Raw genomic sequence first — 23,681 nt, forward strand, 5'->3', positions numbered from 1 at the left:
ATAATCTACTAACATGTGCCTAAAGCATAGTCCTTCAGTTTAATTTCTCTTACTTTTGTAGTTAAAATTACCTGTTGTTTTTGCAGCATCTCCAAAGATGGCATCAAATATACCACCGGCTCCAGTGGTTATGAAACAAGGCCATGCAGCAGAAAAGATAAGTTTTGTTCCGCCAAATATGCCAAGTCGTTGTACCTGGCATCTCGGTGCTGATGGGAAAACAACACCACACTCTTTGGAGAAACTGTAAGTCATCACTTCATAAATTAAGACTATCATCTTTTGTATTGCTTATGTGTGACAGTTTTAGACAGTATACTCAAATGGGTTTTAAACTGGGTACCAGCCTTTCACTGGTAGTGTGTATCCAAACATGCTGCATGACTGACTAAAAGCTTTAGCTTCTGGGGGCTATGCTCCATGGTAATTAATAACACGGCTCACGGTCTAGTGGTTGCCGGCGTGGTAGCTCAGTGTGTTTGGTCAGAGGGTTAACTGCCCTCTATAATAAAAAAAAAAAACTGAGTTAATGGATCAACGACAAACTTAAACAGGTGTATTACGACATCCACCCCGAACAGATGCAACGAACGAGAATGAACAAAATGAGATAAAAAAAAGTGGGTAGCATTGCTGCCTCTGGATCACAGGGACCTGGGTTTGATTCCCAGCTGGGTCTGATATTTTCTACACTCAGAGACTGGTGATAATGTTTACTGAATTACTTCATCTCATCTTCATTAATGTTGAAGTTGCCAAAGTGGCACCAAATAGGGTCTTGCACCAGCCAGTCAAACAACCTAATATGGAGTCTTCTGGTCAATAATGCGACATAATAATTTCTTTTTGAAAGTTCCATACATCTGAGTTATGAAATGGAGAGCACCTCGGGGATCTCGGCAATTTGTGGTTGTTTGCAAGTTCGGTGAATCTGGAGTTCCTTAACTGGGGACTGGTCATGTATCTGAAACAGGTCATGACCTAATTGTCAAAGTTAAAAGAATTGTACAAATATCCATATATAAAAACATCTTACTCTCCAATCTTGGTTTAACTGTCAAAATTACAAGAATGGTACAAACATCTATAGTAAAAAAAAAAAAAAAAAAAAAACATAACCCCAGTGTGTGCTATATATTGATGGGGCAGGTGACTGTTGATGTGAAACAATCATTAGTAAGCAAGCTGTAGGACATCAGCTGCACTTGTGTCATATTCAGCTTGTTTAGGTGTGTGAGATTTTGCTTAAGGTGACCTAGCACCGAGCAAAATGGTGTAGTTGTGAAAAGAGACTCATCTTGCATCCAGTGAGAGTGAGTTGCAAATCCCCATCTGGCCACCATGTTTAGATTCTTCATTGTTTCTCTAACTTGATTAAGTCAAATGTGAGAATGATTTCTTTAAAGAGACCATGAATGATTTCCTTTTCCTTCATTGCCCTATCATAACATGTTTTATTTCTAGTGACCTCGTTATTCACAAAATCATGAGTCCTGATCTTCCTTCTATAGCATATTTATAGCACGAAGGAACAAAATTGCCCTATTAATTTACACAAAAGCAGCAATATGGATGGTAATTGTAGCAGCACTAACACCCAACCTAAAAAATGGGTTCTGGTAGGTGATCTGATTAAAGATAAGTCATCTATGGAGGCTGTAGTGGAATGTATGTAATTTCCTAGAGTATGATTTTAATCATCCAGTGAGAACAAGAAGATATGTTGAAACAATATCACCTTTCTGCGCACACACACACACACACACACACACACACACACACAATTATGACAAAGGCAGAATGATCTTGAGACAAATGTGCTAAAACAAAAAGGGGGGAATGAGTTTTTTTTTATTTTTGACACAGTTCTTTTTTATGATAAAATCATGACTGGGTTCAGCCTAGAATGGTAATCTTCAGATACTATGGATGGCATTTTATGTGTTGTAATGTTTGAGTTGACACTGCACGAACACTTCTTCGCCAAATTCTGCTCATAGTGTCTGAAGAAGGCCATTCTAGGCTGAAACTGGTTATGACTATACTATAAAAGAAATGGCTGTGTCAAATAATTCCTTACAATAAGTCATCCATCGTCTCTCAAATGGAATGGAATTTTACAAAAATGGAAGCTGGCAGGTGTCATTGACATTAAAAATGTTATGAAGGACATAAAAAGTGAGCTTCAGAAGGCAGTAGGATTTGTTTTAAAGTTGAAGACACTAGTCTGAGAATTTACTACAGCAGCCTTCATCTTCCCTACACTTCCTTTTAAAATGTTTCAAAAGTCACTATTTCAGTCACACTCACATGTAATGTTAAAACCAAGTGAGTTTTAAGTGAGAACAGGTCACAAAGGAGAAACATTGTGTTCATCTTCAATATACTGTATTAACTGCACTGTTGACCACACAGTTCGGCATGTAGTGCTGTATATATTTGTAGGAGTAAAAAGTCTTCAAAACATAATACTTGGTCTGAAGCATACAAAGGTCAGTTCACAATGAATGTCAATTTAATGGACCAGACTACCGTAAAATGGAGATGTCTTCACACTAGACAGAAAACTGACATATCATCTGGTCACTTAGGACAATACAGAATAGTGAAAGTAATGCTACGAGACATTACCTGTGTTACAGTATGTCATAGTATCAACATTAAAGAACTAGTAATAGTAAGAGAGTTCATTAATGGGCAAGCAAAAATTAATACTGAATTATATTGACAGCATGTCAGTAAGTTTTCCACATGAAAGAATATGAAAAGTGTCATCCAAACACTTCAACACAACATTTGATTGACAAAAATATGTGCATACACGTATGTTAAAAATGCTTAAAAGGCAATGCATAGCACCTTTTTACTTTCTCCTTCATTTCTTGTTTTCTTTTTGAGTGACATATAGTGTCAAAAAACTGTATCTTTCCCCTTCAATAGAGCTGGTTTCTTTACTGTTACAAAAAAGTGTTTTCAATGAAAAGTACTATATGTTAGCCTACATCATTACCAATGTACAACATAGATTTTATCTTCCCAGGTATTAGAAAACCTAAATTATTATTTACTTTCATATATTCAGTGTATGTTGTGGACAAATAATCACAGTAAAAATATCCAAGTCTTCATGAAACCTTTGCAATGTGTCATAAAGACAAAAGAAGCAATAAAATAAAGTTTAGGAAGTCACACAATCCACTACCACAGCATGAGTGAGTATTATGAGAATTTAACTGCTGATATTAGCAGGTGACACATTGTCCATATGTGAAAGTCCAAATTTTCTTCCTAAGATGCCTTGAGAGTGGCAGTTAACCCCACAGATGATTTGTGTGAGTGCCATAATTTGAAATACATTGTGGACTGTCTGACAGCACATTATATACAGTTCATTTTACAAAAATGGTATTTCGGACATCAGCCTTATTACACATGGATGTATGTGACTTAAAGGCTTCTTTAACCCATGTTATTACAGAAGTTGTCATTTTTAAAAATTAATTAAGGTGAGAGGTATTTTGAAAAATTTTAGATTATTAAAAAATTGATTATACAGTTTTCAACGTTTATGAAAAAAAAAACATTTATTACATATCATTGTTTTGAAACCATGAAATTACCTTTCAGGGTTAGTTTTATTCCTTAAAAATGAAATTAGTTGCAAAAAAAGGTTTTGCATTTTTTACCCCCTCTAACCACCTGCCAATTTTAATCAAGATCTTTTATTTACACTTGGGAATGTTTCTTAGTCAGTGTTGCAGTGGAGATTGCAGCAAAGAAAACTCAAACATTGCTGCTCAAGAGAACCAAGAAGCCTCTAAACTGCCTTCCCTCCCTCCCCTCATTACAAGCTACCCACCTGGCCGAATGACAGGGAAAAAGGACAAGATGGCTACAGTTCAGAAACAGTGGAACTTTGACTGTGAGCACAAGTGAGATCTCTGAGCATGTGTCTTCATGAGACCCAATGTAAAGAGTTACGCAGTTATGCGTTAAAGTATACAAAGAAGGGATTACTTCATATGGAAGAGGGATCAAGTTGTGCCCATCTTAAAAAAATGCATGTGAAGACTTGCCTAGCCACCTCGACAACACCTTGCAAATAGTTTTTGCTGATGTGTATGTGTCAATTCTCTCAACCTGACTCCAGGTAATGCCCTAGACAATAAGGCTCTACCTTCCCATTTCTCCTGTGTGGGAAGTTTAATTTGTCGCATTTGCAGTTATGCTCTTTGGGCACCTAGGCCCAGGGTAGAGCTGTTTAGAATCACAAGTCTTCAGAAGCCTGTGTCTTCTGAACCCAGGATAGGAAACTGAACAGTTCAAATTTGTAGGTGCTCAGATAGATAGTAAACTGTCGTGGAAAGCCCATGTTCAGGATCTTGTTCAAAGACTTAATGCTGCCATTTTTACTATTCAAACAGTGTCTGAAGTGAGTGATCGTTCAACATGAAAATTAGTCTACTTTGCTTATTTTCATTCGCTTATGTTGAATGGTATTATATTTTGGAGTAACTCTTCCCATTCTAAAAGAATATTTTTGGCTCAGAAATGGGCGGTTCGGGCAATAAGTGGTGTAAGCTGACGAACCTCTTGTCGACCCCTGTTCACGAGTCTGGGTATTTTCACATTGGCCTCTCAATGTACATATTCCTTACTGTCATTTCTTGTTAATGATATTAGCTTATTCCCAAGAATAAGCAGCTTTCACTCAGTTAATACTCGGCAGAAAGGTATGCAGTATTCTGCTGCATCCATTTTCAATAATCTACACTCGAATTCAAAAACCTTAGCAGTAATCCACATGCTTTCAAATCAAAACTGAAGTGTTTTCTCATGAGTCACTCCTTCTATTCTGTCGAGGAGTTCCTCGAAAAATTAAGCTGATTCTTGTTGTATTGTTGATTGTGTTTACTTAAACTTATGGATTTACTCCTCAATTTAGTCCTACGGAACTTTACGTGTAAATAAAATAAAATAAATAAGTGAAACACATTAACTTTACTGTAGGACTGTTCTCACCAATCAGTCTATCCTTCTGCCCTTCAGCCAGAACATTCACTTCTCAGTAGTAAATGGTCAGTGTGACACAAGGGGCCATTTTGTGATCTGAAACTTCATGGTGAATCAATTAGTGTGTGAAAATAGTCTGCCTCAATTGGCATTCAGCAAGGCAAAGTGGATGCTTTGCACTTGCGACGAAGCAAGCCGGGATAATTTTACTTCCCCTCTTGCTTTGCCACCTGCCTCCTAAAATTCAATTTTTCACTTCTGACTAATTACTATTAACATATGTGAGTATAATCTGCATTTTCATAAAAGAGAAAGGTTGGCCCTCAGTTTTAAAGAATATAACACCAGATCTAATTTTGGGCTTAGTTTTATGTATGTAATTGATTTTGTAATTTATTTCGATTATGCATAGTTAGTATCTTTTGTTACAAGGTGAAATCAGTAGTTGTTTTGTTAATTAACTTCTATTGTTGATGTATAACCAAATATAAATTCTGTATTAAATATAAACATTTGGAGGAACAACTAATAGTATTCTTAAAGGCTCTATTTTGCTTATTCAAAAACATGTTAGCAAAGCCAGCTCTTAATTAATTCCAAAGTAATTAACAGTTTTGTCAAAAGTATTGTTTGCATAATGATATCTGTTAATTTCATCACTTAAACAAATAATTCGATCTAAAACTTGTAGTAGAAGAAACTGTTAAAAGGAATGAATTTTTTGATGTATTCATTTAATTTAATGAGTTAAGTTTTAATTGTAATTTCTTTAAATTTAACTTTGAACAATGTGTTGTTTCAGTACCTATTATTGTGAGGATATATAAGGGCCAATTTTTGGTCCCGAGACAGTCAGTCCGTGGCCAAGTTTCAGATGAGAAACCTGTGTTGATTAGAACAAGAACAATGCTCCAGCTTAACTGTGAAATAAGTGTTACACAATTAGGCCGTGTGTTAAAACGACGACAGTGTTTGTTCCATATGTACCTTTTTTTTTCTTCAAGAACTGTGAACTTTGTGGTTAGGTCTTCACTGCTCGTAGATGTTCAATAATAAACTATTGTAGCGGTATGCAGAGGTTTGCCTGCAAACTATTAATGAGGCTTATCGAAAGTTAAATGTGTATATGGGGGTTGTGAAAAGTGAAAGTAAACAACTGTGAATTGCAAATGTGCACCTGTCGGCTACATCATTTAAAGTAGTCATTGATCTACTTCCACACCCTATGTTTCAGCCAGTATCATAACGCAGTACGTTGACACTGAGGACAACAAACGAAAAAGTAAAAGAAGGCAGACAGTCACACACTCACATGACTGTGTTTCAGCATAGATACAGCATCATTTTATTTCAGTCATTGGTCACATAAATTTCTTAATTACTGTACTGGTTCCAACTGAGTGATCTGGAAATTTACTGAAATAAAATTCATTCTGGTATCCTGGTCCAGCTATTTTGAAAACCAGCTGGAGGGCATGGAACTTGATGAATGGTGCTAGGCTCGCTGCACTGTACTGTACAAATCCAACGCCTCTCTCTCTCTCTCTCTCTCTCTCTCTCTCTCTCTCACACACACACACACACACACACACACACACACACACACACAATATATAATTATCTCTGTATCTATGTCTTTTAATACAAAAGTAACATTTCCAAGAACGGGTATGTGACATAGCTAAATTTATAAAGCATTTGGAAAGTAAAATGATATTTCAATACAATCGCAGGTAGAAGATGAGTCTCATTTCCAAACAGAGCATATATCATAATGAAACAGTGCTTTTAACTGCAGTAATTACTCACCTGACAGTCAGTGTCATTGACACTGCAAATTTGTTGCAGTTTGTGAAACCAATGAAGAACTAACTGGATTGTCAGTTCTTTTTTGCCTTCTAATTCATCTGTGGCCTCTTTAAATGGTCTCAGAAAATGTGCAATTTTTCCTGCAAGCTCATTATCATATCCTTGCAATCTGTAAGCGGAGTCCTTTTCCATCAGCAAAGCAGCAACTTCATTATACTGAGGGTGTAAGGGTTCCAGCATAGTATAAAAGCTGTTCCAGTGTGTGCAGACCTCTTATTTCAACGATGATTTCAAAGACGAGCAGAGGCCACTTTTCTTAATGTATCTTACAGTGCATTTTGCAGTATTTATTGTTGATGCCTTGTTCGGGGCATGATTTAACAAGAAGTTATCATCATTGAAACTATGGCTAAGTCCTGTGTTTATACAACAAGCAGCACAAGGAGTCATTTCATGATTTTCCAAAGCCTTTATTACATTGGCACCCTAGTCGGAGTCAAAAACAAAACTGTGCAACATGTCCGGCGAATGTCCCAATCAGTCGTCCTCTCTTCAATTTCTTTCATAATATTTACTCCTGTCTTCTTAACGTCTGGGCATTTTGTTGTAAATAAAACATTGTTCACAAGAGACCAACGTGTGTTAATGTAATGTGTTGTGAGCATCAAATAGTGCACCTGATTATGTGAATCAGTCCACATATCAACTGTTGCAGCACATTTTATTATACCTTCTGCAATAACAGAAGGCATTATGCTGTTTAGCATTTCATCAGCTTGTTCTTTGACATGTCTGCTTATAGTAGAGGGATGTGGCATAACATCTGCCATGTTAGCTTCTCCATAATGTGCACATAGATGTATTAATTCTTGGCCTAGTTCTCTGAAACCTTCCCCAGAAACAGCATTAAAAGGTCTCATACCTTTAGCACACAGTGCAACACACTTTGCTGTAATACTATTTTTTATTATTGCCAGTGTCCCTGAAGGGGCTGTATGTTTGTGAGGTTTCTTGCAACTGTGTTTCTTTAAATGATTGGTTCCCAACTGGAAACAAAATAATTTGGAGCAGTTTATGCATGATATGTACCCAGTAGATGCACTGTTTCCATCTACAATCAACAGAAATGTACTCCATACTTGGCTTTTTAGACCTTCCCTTTTCTTCAATGTGTAAACATGGTTACATTCTTACATCTTACTGCACTGGCTTCCTCGCGTTGCATGATTACAGAGAGAGAGACTCCACAAATGAGAAGTCCGTACTGGCTGCACTCTCACATGGATAATGACATGTGTAATGTGTTTGAAGTTACATGCTATGTATTCGGTCATGGCTTCTATGCTCAGTCACTAGAACTAGTGTGGGCAGCCTATCCAGTTAGGGTGTGCTCAACCCGTCTCTTATCTTATGCTCGCTTACTCGGTCATGCAGGACTCTCCTAGACACCACTGCTACATCTGTGAATAGTATCACCACTGCAACAGTGGCTGCACCAGTCTTGCAGGGCCATACCCACCTAGGCAGCTAATTAGTGCTCACAGCCACATTATATAGCTATGCATCACTGCTTGACCTTCAGTTGTGTATTTTCTGTGCCCTCATATTGCATGTGTTACACACCATTGGTTTGGTTTTAGATTTCACTATACCTTAGGTTTTTGCTCTTGAATTTATTGTTTGGACTTTATTATTCTTCCATGTTTTCTGTTGTCAGTTTTCCTATTAGAGCTGTCATTTGTTCATACTGTACGAACTGCTGTAGATGGCTCCTGATTGTTCTGTCAGTCTCTGCAAGTTCTTTGAGTTATTCCTAATCTTTTTCAGATTCTGATCACAGTCATTTGTGATGAAGTAAAAGGTTAGCAGTGTCCCATGGACCCAAAGCTCGTACAACTTGCAGAAAAGCAACAGCAACAGCTGCTCCTGCAACAGCAATTCCAACATCAGTTCCAACAGCAGATAACAATGGCAGAAAACTGAGTTGCTTCAACAAGAAATTTAGCAATAATAAATGAAAAGCAACAGTTTTCTTTTGTTGTACAATATTACTTATATTGTTAACTGGTTTGCGGCTTGATTAGGAAGTCTAGACGTTTTACTTCTCTTCCAATGTTGTTTGCAAACATTGTAACTTCTTTGGTGATAATACTCGGTAAATGTCTGAAGATGGCCTTGTAAGCCAAAAACAAATAAAAGTAATATTGTAGAACAAAAATAACTGGTGCTTTTCATTTATTATAAAGTTGTTCTACCAAGAACAGACGGAAGATTCTGTTAACATAAGAAATTTAGCTTTGAAAGGATCAAATGCAGACTGGGTCAAGGAGATGTACACATTGCTTTCGAATTATTACTCACAGTGGTCCCATGCAGTTGCACTGTGGCTCAGATTTCATTAATATCGCAAGCAAACTGGTCTGTCATACCACTCATGGGTGACTGATTTACAAGGATTGAGTCACTGATGCTACTTCACTTGTGCAAAAATGGCATTCATGACTTCTATTGCTGACTTCTTAATTCAAGATGTGTGCTCCAGTTGGCTTCTGATACAGGAATATACACAGCAGCTCTCAAGTTGGGCAACAACTGCTTGGACAATGTTTTGAAAATCACACTCTCTTTTGAAATCCCTCAGTCAGAAAATGACTGCCTCATGGCTCAAAAGTAATTACACTCCCAACAACTGCATCATACCCCAGCTGCTTCACAGTGCACACACATGTGGACTGTCCAGATTGCTGGGCATGCACTGCACCCATTGTGAAAAAGATGGCCACCTCCAAACTGTCTGCTGTAAATTGTCAGGACAGCTGGACACCAATCTCCGCACACATCAAGGAGCGGTGAACTTCATGTAATTGTTCCCCAGGTTGATCCTTTTACTTATAAGTTGTTAATCAGCCTCACAATTGCAAACTAAGATGTCCATTTCTAGGTGGTTATGGGAACTACCATTTCCTTGATAAATCTCCAAACGTAAGCTCATCTGTCTTCCCTGGAGTGCACCACAGGTTTCCAGCCTTGTATCTCCTTGTGCCCAGATGCAGTGCCTAATTTCTGATGGGTCTCCATTTTCCTTGCTGATGGTTGCCAAGCAGGAAATCGATTACCTCCATGAGGATGATGTGATGAACCTGTTAAAAGCAGCACTTGGACCACTTCCCTGGTGATCATCAAGAAACCCAGTTGCTCCCTGTGACTATGCATTGACTTCAGATCAACAATCAATGATCAGGAACAATTGGAAACCTAAAACATACCATGTCCTACACTAAACTAGTCTGGTGTATGTCTTTCTAACAAGGAGACCATATGGCAATTAGACTAAATTTTATATGTTTATGGTTTGTGAAGTTCAAAACTAAAGTATGTCTGTCACCCAAGGCAGTTCAATGCAACTCAAAAAATCTTGAGAAAGACTTCGAAGTTTACTGAAGTGTTTATCACCATAAAATAAGTACAGTATTTAGACAGGAAGTGTGGCTCTGTGGTAGAATGCTGGCCTGCCATGTCAGGGGTATGGGTTTGATTTCTGGCCAGTGCAAACCTTTAAACAAAGGTATTTGTTTTGCGAGTATTTCCGTGATACATAAAATACATAAAGATGAAAAATAAAATGGTAGTGCTTGAGGCTGATAACTGCTAGATTGCTGGTTTGTGTCTTGTTTTGGTCACATCTACATCTACATTTGTTTTCATTTTTTTCATTCAGTTCAAATATCTATACCACTCAAATATAAAATTCATCAGATATATGCTAGTGAATACATATCTAATTGTCACTTTTTTATGAAAAATGCACGTCTTCTTGTTTCTAAGTACATATCACACATAAAATTCCAGTTTTCATTGTAGATATAAACTCTTAATTACCAGTGTCTTAAAAAACATTGTTAATGATGATTGTTTAAATTAAAAAATCATTACAAGTTATTTTATATGTCTTTACATGTCTTACACTTCACAGAAATGCTTATGTATATTTCTTTAAAAATTTACTTTGGCTAGGAACTGAATGTGTGCTACCCATGTGTCAGATCAACAGTCTACCACGGAGCCAAGTGGCCTATTGAAAAATCATCCTAGATTTAGCACATTAAAGATCATCAGAAAAGTTCAAAGTTGATTTTCTCGATAACTTTTGAGAGTTGCATTGAATTGCCTTGAATGACTGATATTTGCGTTGCGAATTTCACTACCATATACATAAAAAATTACAAAAATCTCATTGCTACATGGTCTTCTTCTAAGGTCCATATTTGCAGATCCCACTGGATGAGAAGTCGCAAAGCATCATAGTTATCAGTACTTCCTTTGGCTTATATAGATACAAGTGCATGCCTTTTGGAGTCTCTTCCACCCCATCAATCTGCCAGAGATACCTGGAATTGTCTCCATCGCTGCATTGGGTGTGCTGATAATTCTACCCGTTCTGGCTTAGCAGGCCAGTCTCTGCACCTTGCCAAGCCCCTTAGCAGCTACCTGCTTGCACTATCTCGATGGCTTAATTATCATGAGCACTGTGTGCCAGGACCACCTACACAACGTTTACTCTCTCTTAACTACGTTGCTTACGCAAATCTTTCCAGTTGAGAACTTCCGTTTTTACCTGTTTGTGACTATATTTAATTTGATTGGATTAACACAAGGAGACAAAAACAAAATGGTCTTAATCCACTCACGCCCACACCAAAACAATGTATTGTGCAATTTTGTTACCTGTGATTCTAGCTAACTGTTACTTTTAAAAGTAATAGGAGTCCTTTTACTAGTTCCTTGTTAGACAAAATTTCTTCAGAACTTAATGACCAGAGTATTCTGTATGTTCGCATTGGAAGATTAGGTGTGGTGTGGTTTCATCCTCCTCACCACATAGTCAACACTTTGGGGCTTCTTCCTCTATGCCATTGTACATAGGTTTTTCTTAAAGTTCCCATGGTCAGTCATAAGTCCTACCATGAGGTTAATCTGTCTCCTGTTCATGTCCAGGATTACAGAACTTCCCTTCAAAGATTGCTGTGGCATTAGCTCACCATGTTTTTGTTTTTGGATCATAGTCCAATATTTTGCATGCTGTTCTCTGACCCAGCTACGTAATTTTGATTTTGCCATTGCCTTTGTGATGGTTAGGACAGGTTCCAGTCCAATAAATTGAATCGCTGTGCCTGTCCTAGCCAGTCTGTCAGCTTGTTCATTGCCAATAATTCTTGAGCAATCAGCGATCCACAGCAGGTATACCCTGAAACTTCCTGGCAGATTAAAACTGTGTGCCGGACCGAGACTCGAACTCGGGACCTTTGCCTTTCACAGGCAAGTGCTCTACCAACTGAGCTACCCAAGCACGACTCACGACTGGTCCTCACAGCTTCAATTCTGCCAGTACCTCATATCCTACCTTCCAAACTTCACTGAAGCTCTTCTGCGAACCTTGCAGAACTAGCACTCCTGAAAGAAAGGATATTGCGGAGACACGGCTTAGCCACAGCCTGGGGGTGTTTCCAGAATGAAAGGGAAGTTTCATATCAGTGCACACTCCGCTGCAGACTGAAAATTTCATTCAGGTATACCCTGTTGATTTCCTGCAGTTTCACAAGGGCTTCATGGCATTCTGCAACAACCTATGGTATCATTGCTGGGACTGATAGAGATTTCAGAGCTGCTTGGCTGGCTGAATAGATGTAGATGCCATGATCTTTGTAGCACCTACACAAATTCTCCTTCACACACACCCTGATGGTGCATATTTCCGTCTAGAATGTTGTGACCAGCTTCCTTAGAGATATTGCTCTCACCTGCGTAGACTGTACTCTGGCCCCAGTGCCTTCAACTGTTTTCGACCCATCAGTAAACCTTACAGTGTCTTCTGAATGGTGTCATGGTTTGGTCTTCTGCTGCTCTCCACTTCCAACTGTTACACTGAAAGGTTTACCGAAGCAACCGGAATTTATTGTATTGTTAGCCAGCATTTCCCTGTCCATCCCTATATTTACCACATTCTCTATATTATTGTGAGGGTCTGGATATATTACAGATATCCAGTTTTTAACTTGTATGCCCCTGCTGCTGCCTCCACAGTAGTGGTCTCCACCCCAGCAGTGGGTGTGCTGCTAATTTTGCCTGTTAGGGCTTAGCTGGCCAGTCTCTGCACCTGGCCAAGCCCCTTAGCAGATATCTTCTGCTCTACTTTATTCCACCATACTATAGCCCCATAAATTATGATACGACTTATTACAGTGGTGTGTATCCAGTACATATACCTGGGGTTTAAACACCAAATTTTTACCACAGGCCTTTATAGTGTTCATAATAGTACATTTTGCCATGTAACATATATTCTATATGAGAGGTGTTCATGATATTTTCACGTCCAGGGTTATGCCTAGATACTTCACTACCTCCTCTACTGGTAGAGTTTCACTGAGCCCAGGATGTGTGCAGGATATGCTTCCTTGTAAGTGGTATTATAACAGCTTTCTTGGGATTGATGCATAGATCCTGTTTTCTGCACCATTTTTGCAAAATGTTTAGTACATATTGTGCCATTGTTCTAACAGTACTAACAAATTTGCCAGCTATTACTGTGACATGTAAAGTGCCCTCCGCCACACACCGTTGGGTGGCTTGCGGAGTATAAATGTAGATGTAGATGTAGACTAATTCATCTGCATTTCCATGGCAAAAGTAGCCATTTAACTCCTTAATGAATTCATTCACCATTAAGTTCCACAGTAGTGGGAACAAAACAACATCTTGTGGATGCCCTCTTGTGGCACTGATCACCATTTTCTCATCCATCAAGGTGGCTTCCGCCTTTCTTATACTTAGTGTGGCCTTAATCCACATACATACGGTTGTCTCAGAATCATGCTCTTCCACAGCTCTAACCATGGATTTGAAAGTTGTATTGCTAAAAACCCTCTCCATATCAAAGAAGGTGCAGAGAGCAATTTCCTGAAAGTGTAGAAATTTTCCCACCTTCCCAAAAAGTTTGCAATTTGCCTGGTTGATATGTTAGTTGGTTTACATGTATAGGACCCTCAGTTAACCTCCCTTCCCTAATGTGTGAATTAACGAGTTTTTCTAATGACATTACAAGAGTACAGACTGATCAGTCTCATATCCTCAGCTTTGGTATGATCAATCCTTTGGAATGAAAACGACCCACACTGTCTTCCAAGCTTGCTAAGCTGACCATAAGCAGTCTACAAAGGAATCTAATTAAATCTTCTCTTGCTTGTTGCAGTAGAGCTGAAGGTTCCATCTGGCATGGTGACGCCATTGGTTGAAACATTCTCATTGTCCACTGGATCTTTTAGAAATCAACACATTCTCCAGCAGATTTTCAGTTTTCCCTTTGATTACCTGTAAACTAGTGCCTCTCAAAGACTGATTTTTGGTCTGTTGTATCTGACAGAGTGCATTTCGGGGACTGAGTCTTGAGGAGCACATCCAGCTTCTCTTTTGCCGTCTTTGTATGCTCGCCCTCCTCCTTCCTTAGAATACCTCTTGGATAAGTTGGTATTGTAGTGAGGACATGATGAAGTCTAGGACAAGGAGCTGTGTTTCCACTTCCTCACAGAATATCTTTCAGGAGGATAGCTTTGTTTGCTTGATCGCAAGATTGTATCTGATAGTCCTCCCGATATTTTACCCATTGTCCTTTCTTTTTTGCAAGGTTGAAAGTTTTCTTACCTGCTTTCTTTGCAATTCCGTATTTTTGTTCCACTAAGATACATTTCTGTTTGTGCAGTTTTATCAGTATGACATTGTAATGGTACATGTCACTGCATCTGCCATTTCCTCAAATCCTACTCGTTTTCTTATCAAAGTTCTGCCATCACAAAATCATAAGTTTAGGTCTTTCCGATATGAGTTCCAGCTTGTTTTCCTAGGATTCTTATATGTCATAGTCTGTTTAAGACCAATTTCAATCTCAAACATAATATAGATTTCGTCATCTAAGGATGGCTCCATTGCTACTTGTCATTATTGGATATAACTGCTCGTTAGAGTTGACCCGAAAGATGTGTCAATTACTTCTTCCATTCTTCTGTTCCTGAACATAGGTTCCCTACCCCTACTCATGATTTCCATATTACTCTCTAGTAGATATTTGAGTAGGTGATCACCTCAGCTGTTGGCGTAACTGCTTCCCCATACCAGGTTGTGGACACTGACATCACAACCAAGCAAAAGTTATCTATTCTGCTGTGAGCAGCTATCTACTAGTCTCCTCACTTCCTGGGAAGGAGAAGTACTATTCTGCTTCCTTTCTCATATTGTTTCATTCTGATGGTCACTAAGTCCATGGAACAAAAGTCCTCTGTCAGCAAGAATGAAATGCCATTCTTATAAGATAAATGCATGTTGCAGAGTTCTGTAGATTCCAAGCATAAATCAACATACCTCCAATTCTTCTTGGTGCCTGAAGTTCTTCCTTTATATCTGTAGGGTTTCTGGATTTGACCTCTATCTAACCCAACATCTCAGTGATAGTTTCCACTTCTTGGACTGGTCTGTCACTTGACCCAATTGCGAAAACGGTTCCATCGGTTTCAACCCCTACACTTAGGTGTTCGATGTCTCATCAAGTTCCTTAGTTTTTGTGTTACTTTGTTACTTGTTCTCCATTTAGGTCCCATGAGAATAAGGGTTTTATTTCGTCAACAACAGAGAAACCCAACCTGGTGCAAGGCTGGTTACTCAGGAAGGTCACCTGGTATCCCTGAGGCTCTGTTAGTGACACATTTTCCTCTGTCCCATGTATCCCTTGGCACAGATCACATCACACCTTGAGTTAAGTATCTGGGGAATTGAGGAAGGGCGTTGAGAATGGCTAGGAGACATGGGGCATTGTGGGACATTCTTTGTCTGGTTCAACTGCCAGGGTGGTATGGGAGACACTGCCAATACCTGTGATACAGCCAGCATAGCCCTCAGATTCTAGGGAACATACAAACATCCATGCCCGCAGGAGGCGATACCCCTAGGGAGACATTTGGGACTAAGTTTACACTCACTACAGACCACAAACCACTGGTAGTGCTACTCAGACTGTCTCCCGTGAACTCGGGCTGTCTGCTGTCTTCCAGAGTAGGCACTGTAACAGCTCCAGTTTCTCAGCTGCGAAAGTTATTATACCAACTAGCAAACAAGGTGATGCTTCACAATAACTAAATATATATGGGAATTGTCTATATGTCTAATCTTCCTCTCTCTCTCTCTCTCTCTCTCTCTTTTGTCCATCTCCTCCTCCCCTTTTGTTTTCCCATCCACTCCTACTCCCCAGCTCTCTGTTAAGATCCTCCTCCCACCTTTCCCTGTCCATCTTCTCATCCCCCTATCTCTCTCCACTTCCTCCTGCCCCCTCTCTACATCCATTTCCTGCCCACACCCCACACCCTCTTTATCCATCTCCTCTTCCCCCTCCCCTCCCACCCCGTCTGAACTTGAGCCTTGTTTACTGTTATTGCCAATGAAACCTTGATTGGCAACTGAAGTTGCTTAAAATTAATTGGTAAATCTGTTGGGTTCATTGTTATATGGGGCAAGAGAGACATGACCTTTTTGATGGGTCTGTCACAGTATTTCACATGTTTTTTAAATCCGCAAACACGAATCATTACAAATTTCTAGACAATTCAGCTTGCATAATAGTATTCTAAACATAAGCTGATAAGCCATAAATACAACTTCCCTGTTTTCTGTTAACTGACTGCAAGGAAGGGGAGAGGGGGGGATCCAGCACATGGTTATGTACACAAATTTTGTTTGGAAGTATATATAATGAAAAATAACATGTGTGGAAGAAATAATTTGTCTAATGTTATATATGCCCCATTATCATATTACAAACTGACTGAGAAAGGAAAGACATTTTCATAGCACACCATTTTCTTTCTCACAGTTGGTTTTAGCAGAAAACTTGTACATTGTTGCTTAAGAAAATTTGTAGCCTATGTCTGTCAGAATGTTTATAGTGTCATGTAACAGTTTGAAGTAAATTGGCAAAAACTTTTTGAGATTTTCGCTAACAGTTCCACTTTATACAGTTTGTATATATTTATATACCATTTATATTTTTAAAAACTTTGTTGGTTCGAATGTTTATGAGAGTATCAATTAAAAATTTGAAGTAAATCAGTCAATAACTTTTCAAGATTTTTGGTAACGATGTTAAACAACAAGATGCCTGTCTGTATATAATAGTATACATTAAATACTGCTCGCAGTACAAAATGCAAATGCAGACACTTTACCATGTCTACCCTTGGGACCAGACCTGGCCTTTGACCAGCAGGAAATCTTTTGTGTAAACACTCCTTGGACAAGGTTTTCCATTATGGCTGCTTGAATCACTGCAGACATGCACCACGACCCTTTCTTATGGTGAATCATGTGCCACATGCTCCATGGGTGGACTACACAGTTTTTTAAAATGCCTGTTTGGAGTGCTGGGACTGGGCTCATGTCTCCCACCATGTTTCAGTTGTAACCAGTGATCTACTTCACGATGAGACGGGAACTCACTGTGTCATCATCCCAAATGCTCTGTGGCTTCCAGTTTTATAACACCTCCATCATCCACAGGCTGAAATCCTTCGCATGGCGAGATGCCTACTGGTCGAGGCTGAAAAAATACATGGAAGCTACGATGAGCTACTGTTCCACTTGTGTCCGACACCCGGCTGGTCCACCACAACCCTTGCCCGTCCCCCCCCTCCCTGCTCCCCCTGCCCCCCCCCCCCACCCATGGCTCCACTATATTCCCTGTCACCTCTGGGACAACATTCATGTGGAGCCCCTTCCTGGGCTCTGTGTGGTTCATTGTAGTAGACATCACAGGGCTAGTAGTGCTGTATCCACTCTAGTAGTGAGCAGAATGCAGTCCACAAAGAAAATATTGGCTTCCAAGGTGACAAAGGACAAGGTTTATTGTTAATGATGCAGTCAACAGTTGACACTGGTCAGCAACTACTTGTACTTTGCTGTTTTCTTTTGTGACGTCAGGAAGAGCTAATACTTGTCTGTTAGCCGACAAGTCTGAACTGGTGTCTGGGTTGTCGTGCAATGGCTACCATAAACTCAGTGTGTGCTCTGTTCATTGGGCCCCTGGATGTGGCCAACATATAGCTGAGAATATGCTGTGCTAATGCTGAATGGTGAGCATTTGCTCCAGCTGGTGAGCCTCTGGGCACAGCCACTGTAGAGCCTGCAACAGATACTGGGTCAGTGGTTATTCTCTGAACAATGGGCTGCCAGGAATTCATAGCATAAGCAGATGCTGCCTACTAGTTATTGAGTGACATCTCATGTAGGCGGGAGAATCTCCATGCAGAGCAAGTGATGTGATTGCAGCACCACAGTCGTATGAGGTGCACTCAGCAGGTGGCAAAACTGGCACCTCATCTGGTGGCTGCAGGAGATACCAAGGACGAGAAACCACCTTGTTTTGCTCATTCTCTGCAAAGTTTGTGTACTTCTGGAGCAAGTGCTGGGCATTAGGCTGGTTTTGGTGGATGATTGGAGCCCGACAACCCACTGGACTTTGGTTAATGTCTGGTTGCAGAAATAGTCACCAAACAGCTGTCTCTTCCCCCGTAAAAATAAGATGGTGGAGCAATTTCAATAATAGCTGAAGATATTCCTCCCCTTTCCCCTAGGGAGAAAGCTGGCAGGCTTATTGTGCCACTGGCATGTCACGGTGCTGGTTGCAGAACCATCTTCTCCCTCCCCCCACGGGGAGAGACAGCAGTGCTAACCCGATGTTGGAAAACACAGTGCCAATGGGAGTCCACATGGGAGAGGTGCCTCCCCTGGACGTAGGTAGGGGATGATGTGGGGAGCTCATGGCAGCTGGGATCTGGTCCCTGCCATCCAGGACTTATGGAGAGGCAGTGTCTGATGAGCGTGTAGATGGCTGAGGCACATTTGTGAAGGAAACTTAACTGAAAAGACAAGACAGATGTAGCAAACAGGGTGTATACGGCCCGGGACAACCGGGAGATCCGGGAAAAACCCGGGAATTTTTTCATCCGGGAGAAAACCGGGAAAAACCCGGGAATTTTTTAGAATTCCGGGAATTTTTCGTTGTTTTAGTTTTCAGTTAAATTTTTGTAATTTTGACTGGTAAGAACCGATACTCTAACAAAGGATATTACTGTATCCCGCTACTGCAGAATAATACTACAGCATTAAAACATGAACGAGAGAAAAAAATGAAAATAAAACTTAAATTGCAAAGGAAAGGCGCCATATAAAAGAAGACAGTGCACGTACAAGCGTCTGCCAACAGCAAAATGTGTCATAGGCTTTAGGAAGACTATGCAATGCTTCATAACAACAATTGCCTCCGATGAGCATGAAGTCACAACTGTTTACATTAGATTCTTCTCCCGCTGCTGGTTACAGAAATGTGGCTGTTGGCTATGTAAGCGGCAGTAGCAGCAACCAGCCACATGGGGTACCCGGAAAAATATTACTGGCGCGTCCAAGCTGCTATATTCATGCGTGTGCTGCAGGCCCGGATCTGGGAGGGGCAGACCGGGGTATCTGAACCGGTCGGAAATTTTGGAGGCACGTGGCAAATTCATATTCGTGAGGAAAAAAAACCTTGTTTCACAAAGCGCCTAGCATCCAGTGCACATCGGTCTATCAATTATTCATCTAATTTTGAAACGCACCCCTGCTGGTTTTTGGACATTTTTGAACACCTTCTAAGTTGATTTCTGAATGAATTACAAGTTGATTTTGGAATGCGTGCATAGTGTACGTGATGTCTCTGCCAGGGGAATCCTCGTCGAATCTAGAGATGAACTTTACTGCAGACAAAACGGGACGGGGCGATAGAGCCGAGCGGAATAAAGCCGAACTGGTGAATGCCAGCTGCTGCTTGTTTATGTGGTTGATTCGGTTTGCAAATGTTTAGCGTTGTTATAATTACTATCGAAATCCATACATTCAGACTACCAGAGTGGAAATAAATGACTAACAGGTAAGAAAGATCATGTATTATCTTCTTGGTGTATCCAAGAAAGTGAAATTCTGACAGAAAATAGTTGGCCAGATCGCTACATTAGACAGGGCCAGTTGTAGTCTCCAGCTAGCAGCTGTTTAAGTTCCATTCTGGGAGTTGCGCGGAAAACGCGTTGTACGACCACGCCTGACCAGAGAATAATCGCTGGATAATTAAACCGGTGATTGTGGCAGGGTTAGTAAAGTTAACCGGAGAATGAATTTTGACAGTGATAGGAATAGTTACAGAATTAGTGATAAGATTGTTTATTAGAATGAGGAAGGAGAAGAAACGGGGACATCACACAAATTATGGAAGAATATGATGATTCCAAATTTGTACTACTTTTCGGTCTAGTGCATAACAAACTATTTCCTAACATGAAGCTTTTTGACTGTAGTAGACCAAATAGTATTTCGTATTGGTACTTCGTGAATTATATTGTCGTACTATAAAAATTATCATTATTGCCAAAACAGTCTAGCTTATTTGGTGTGTGTTACAATTGCTGTAATATTAGAAAGGTCTATTTTGTTTTATCCAGCATACAGTGACAAAATAGACGTAATCAGATCGAGAAACCACACCAGTGGGTACTATTTGTATTAACAGCTTTTTCAGTATTAGACGACGACATTTCGATTTTTCGTGTAGCAAAACGTTTGACGAACTTTGATAAGGTAATAGTTCTTTCACAGAAAGGAAAGCTGTAGCAAGTTTAGAGAGAAAAATCGCTAGGACCTAAGGATTGAAGAAATGTGTGCTGTCTTGCCTGTCTCTTGTCTTTACTGGTTTTAGGTATCCTATATTTAATTTTATGTCACACAGAAAAGCAGGTTATTAGCTAATAGGCAATAGAGAGTCCAGATTTTCTGAAGAGTTCTTGTTCTGCCGGTTACAAATAATCCCATCCAGTATTAATTGCGATTCTCTTTTTTTTTTTTTTTTTGTGTGAAGAGCGTGGCACTGCACTTCGGCACATGTAAGACCAAATAACATGTCTTACGTTTCCTCGATAATTATTGTTTTATGTATCAGACTATTCAGAAAGATGTGCGCTAAAAAATGAACTTATTTTTGAAAAGTCTTTTTTTTTTTTAATTTTTAACGTTCTGATGTGCAGAACAGTCTGAGTTATAGTTGGGGGTGGGCGGGGGGGTTAGTCTTCACGTGACCCGTGTTTACATTTAGTGATTTTTCTGTTTCCTCTTCGTTTATTGCTCTCACGTCCAATGAAAACAATGCGGATTTCTGTGGCTGTGCGCTATCAAGTGAATTAAAATACATTCACATAATTACGGAAGGCTAAAATATGTTACTAGTTTCGGATTTTATTTTATTTCTACCTTTCTGACAGTCAAGCATTAATCGCCTTGATGAACAATGAAGTCATTTTTGTCGGTTTGCTAAAGAAATTTGGCTTTTTATTAACCTTTCCTGCTGAGGCAGTAAATTTATTTGAAACGAAGTGTTTAATTCCACACTATTGGCTAGTTTCAACTGTTCGCTGCATTTAAAGTGCACTTTTCATCTTCTAGCACGTATGGCATTATTCCATAATAAAGAACCAAACCTGAGATAATACAGTACTGGCACTCCAAGAAAATTTACGTCCCGAAAACCATACCGAAAAGCTTAATATCAGATCGAGGCCTACATCGTTGGAAATCTGGAGATAAGAATGTGCGCTTTAAGGCGAACTATGCATTTTAGTATGGTTCACAAAATTCCGACGGTCTTGGAGTATCCTCTGATGTCTTGTTTCTTTTATGACATAATGTAAGATCTTTTAAAGTTTTACACGTACGAACATACGGGGTGACGCCTCCTATCTAGCGCTGTCTGGCAACTGCTGAGATGAATCTAACAGGTCGCGGGAAAATATTGTGAACTGTTGTTCGAAAAGTGTTATTATCAAAGTAAATTTGTCTTTTACGCAAGATGAACTATGTGCGAGAATGTACGATGAATTTCTTGAATCACAGAGCGTTTGCTCTTTTTTAAAAATCAACTCTTTGATGACGAGCCATTTAGAAGAATTTCGAGCCCAGAAGATAAGAGATTTATGTCGGTATTAAAAATTTTACTGGCGTATTTGTGTGATGTATGTTAAAGTGTAACATGCACTAAACAGATTAACATTATATGTGAAAACTTAGTTTCTCTTGTAGCTTTTAATCTTAGCGACAAATACTGTGTGCGAAAGCTTTTCTTTTCTTGTAGCAACACTATGTATATTAACTTAAACCATTCTCTTTTCCTGTTGGTGGAATTCGAATATATACTTTCGTAATACGAAAATATGCAGCGTACATGTTGGTGCGCATCAAAGATCTTTCCGAGACGCGTTTTTTCCCCTGAGTTTCTTTTTCTAAAGTGCCGAGAATTTCTACACTGCTGTATAAAACTATATCCATTCAAAGGGTTGATAAGTATAACAGTTCAGATGGAAAGTATACTGTTACTTAACACGGAAAAACTGTATTTTCAACCGGGAGAAAATGTGTTTTTAACCGGGAGATCCGGGAATTTTTTTCCTTGTCCATGTATACACCCTGAGCAAAGCTCACTGCAGCAAGACCAGTGACATAGAGCCATTGAAGGTGAGAGTGGAGCTGCAAGGAAGGAGCACAGGAGGACAAGAGCAGAGCACCGAAGGAATGTGCGTAGCATCTGGAGGATCTGATGTGGAGGAGGATGACAGAAAGAGTGCAGAACACCAGAGGAGTCTGTTATGTGTGAAATTACTGGAGCAGCCGATGTGGAGGAACATAGGAGGAAGGGCTTGTTGTCCACAAAGCCACCAGACTGTGCATAGGATCACAAAGAGAAGTGGTCCTCGGATAGGGGCTAAGGACTGAAGGCTTCTGTAGGGAGCGAAGGAGACCAGCAGGGCCCAGAGAGGAGTCCAAACCTAGTGCCATTCCAGAAATGGAGAGTTGCAGCAGTGTCATCTGGAGATGGTGGATGCTGGACGCACTCCAGGAATGGGGCTGGACACCTCCGGTGCTGTGATGGCTGTTGTTGAAGCTTCAGGAATTCCAGAGAGATGACTAGCTTGAGGCACACATGGTTTGTCACAAAAGCAATCCACTGCTAGGTTAGCCATACCTTCTGCAGGCATTGCAAGAAAACCACAATGAGGAGAGCCCCATTGGCATGTTTCACAAACATGGATGTGGATGTAGAAAGAGCACTGAAAAAAAAAATGCACTGTTTACTCAGGGAGCTGTCCAAATTGTCTGAAAACTTCAACATTAATGACAGAGAATGTAACTTGGCAAATCTGAAACATTACCATCAATGATGAAAATGTCACCATGCAACATGGAAATGACTTTGCCCACAATGGAAATGTACACTGCGGACATGGAACCTCATTGCCAGTGATAGAAATGTAATGTTGGAAATGTGGGACCTCCTTCTTAGCTCGGACAAGGGGCACATTGGTACTCATTAGTCTTCTTATTGGACACTGCCTAATGACTCACACTTATCTCTTGCGGCATAAGTATCCACTGGAATACAATGTTTGCAACATTCTACTCATGGTGCACAATGTTTTAATGTTGTGTGTTTTGTATGCTGCAAGGAGGGAAGCCTTTGGTCTACTGAGGGTCTAGCCCTCAGTTTAGGTGATTATGAAACAATACCAAGAAAATTGTTGACATTTTATGTGGCGTCCTGTGATGGTACCTTGCAGTAACCGCTTTTTCAAAAAAAAAAAAAAAAAATGGCAGTCCCGACAAGCAAACCAGCTGTAACCTGTTGTTACTCATAGTTTAGGTACTTGGGTTATACCCGGCTCTGTTTCAAAAGAACAGCTCAATGCAGTCAT

The 23,681-nt window shown here is 39.9% G+C and overlaps 1 protein-coding gene across 2 annotated transcripts in view; it reads left to right on the forward strand.

The window, feature by feature from the left end:
- LOC126164356 (cystathionine beta-synthase) overlaps positions 1-23,681 on the forward strand; it is a 161,033-nt gene that overhangs the window by 64,063 nt on the left and 73,289 nt on the right. For both annotated transcript variants that reach the window (XM_049920233.1, XM_049920234.1), the window contains exon 2: positions 87-246. In XM_049920233.1, coding sequence (XP_049776190.1) covers positions 87-246 — 160 coding nt within the window. The remainder of the gene's footprint in view (positions 1-86; positions 247-23,681) is intronic.

Source organism: Schistocerca cancellata, chromosome 1 (genome assembly GCF_023864275.1).
Source record: "Schistocerca cancellata isolate TAMUIC-IGC-003103 chromosome 1, iqSchCanc2.1, whole genome shotgun sequence".
Classification (NCBI taxonomy): domain Eukaryota; kingdom Metazoa; phylum Arthropoda; class Insecta; order Orthoptera; family Acrididae; genus Schistocerca; species Schistocerca cancellata.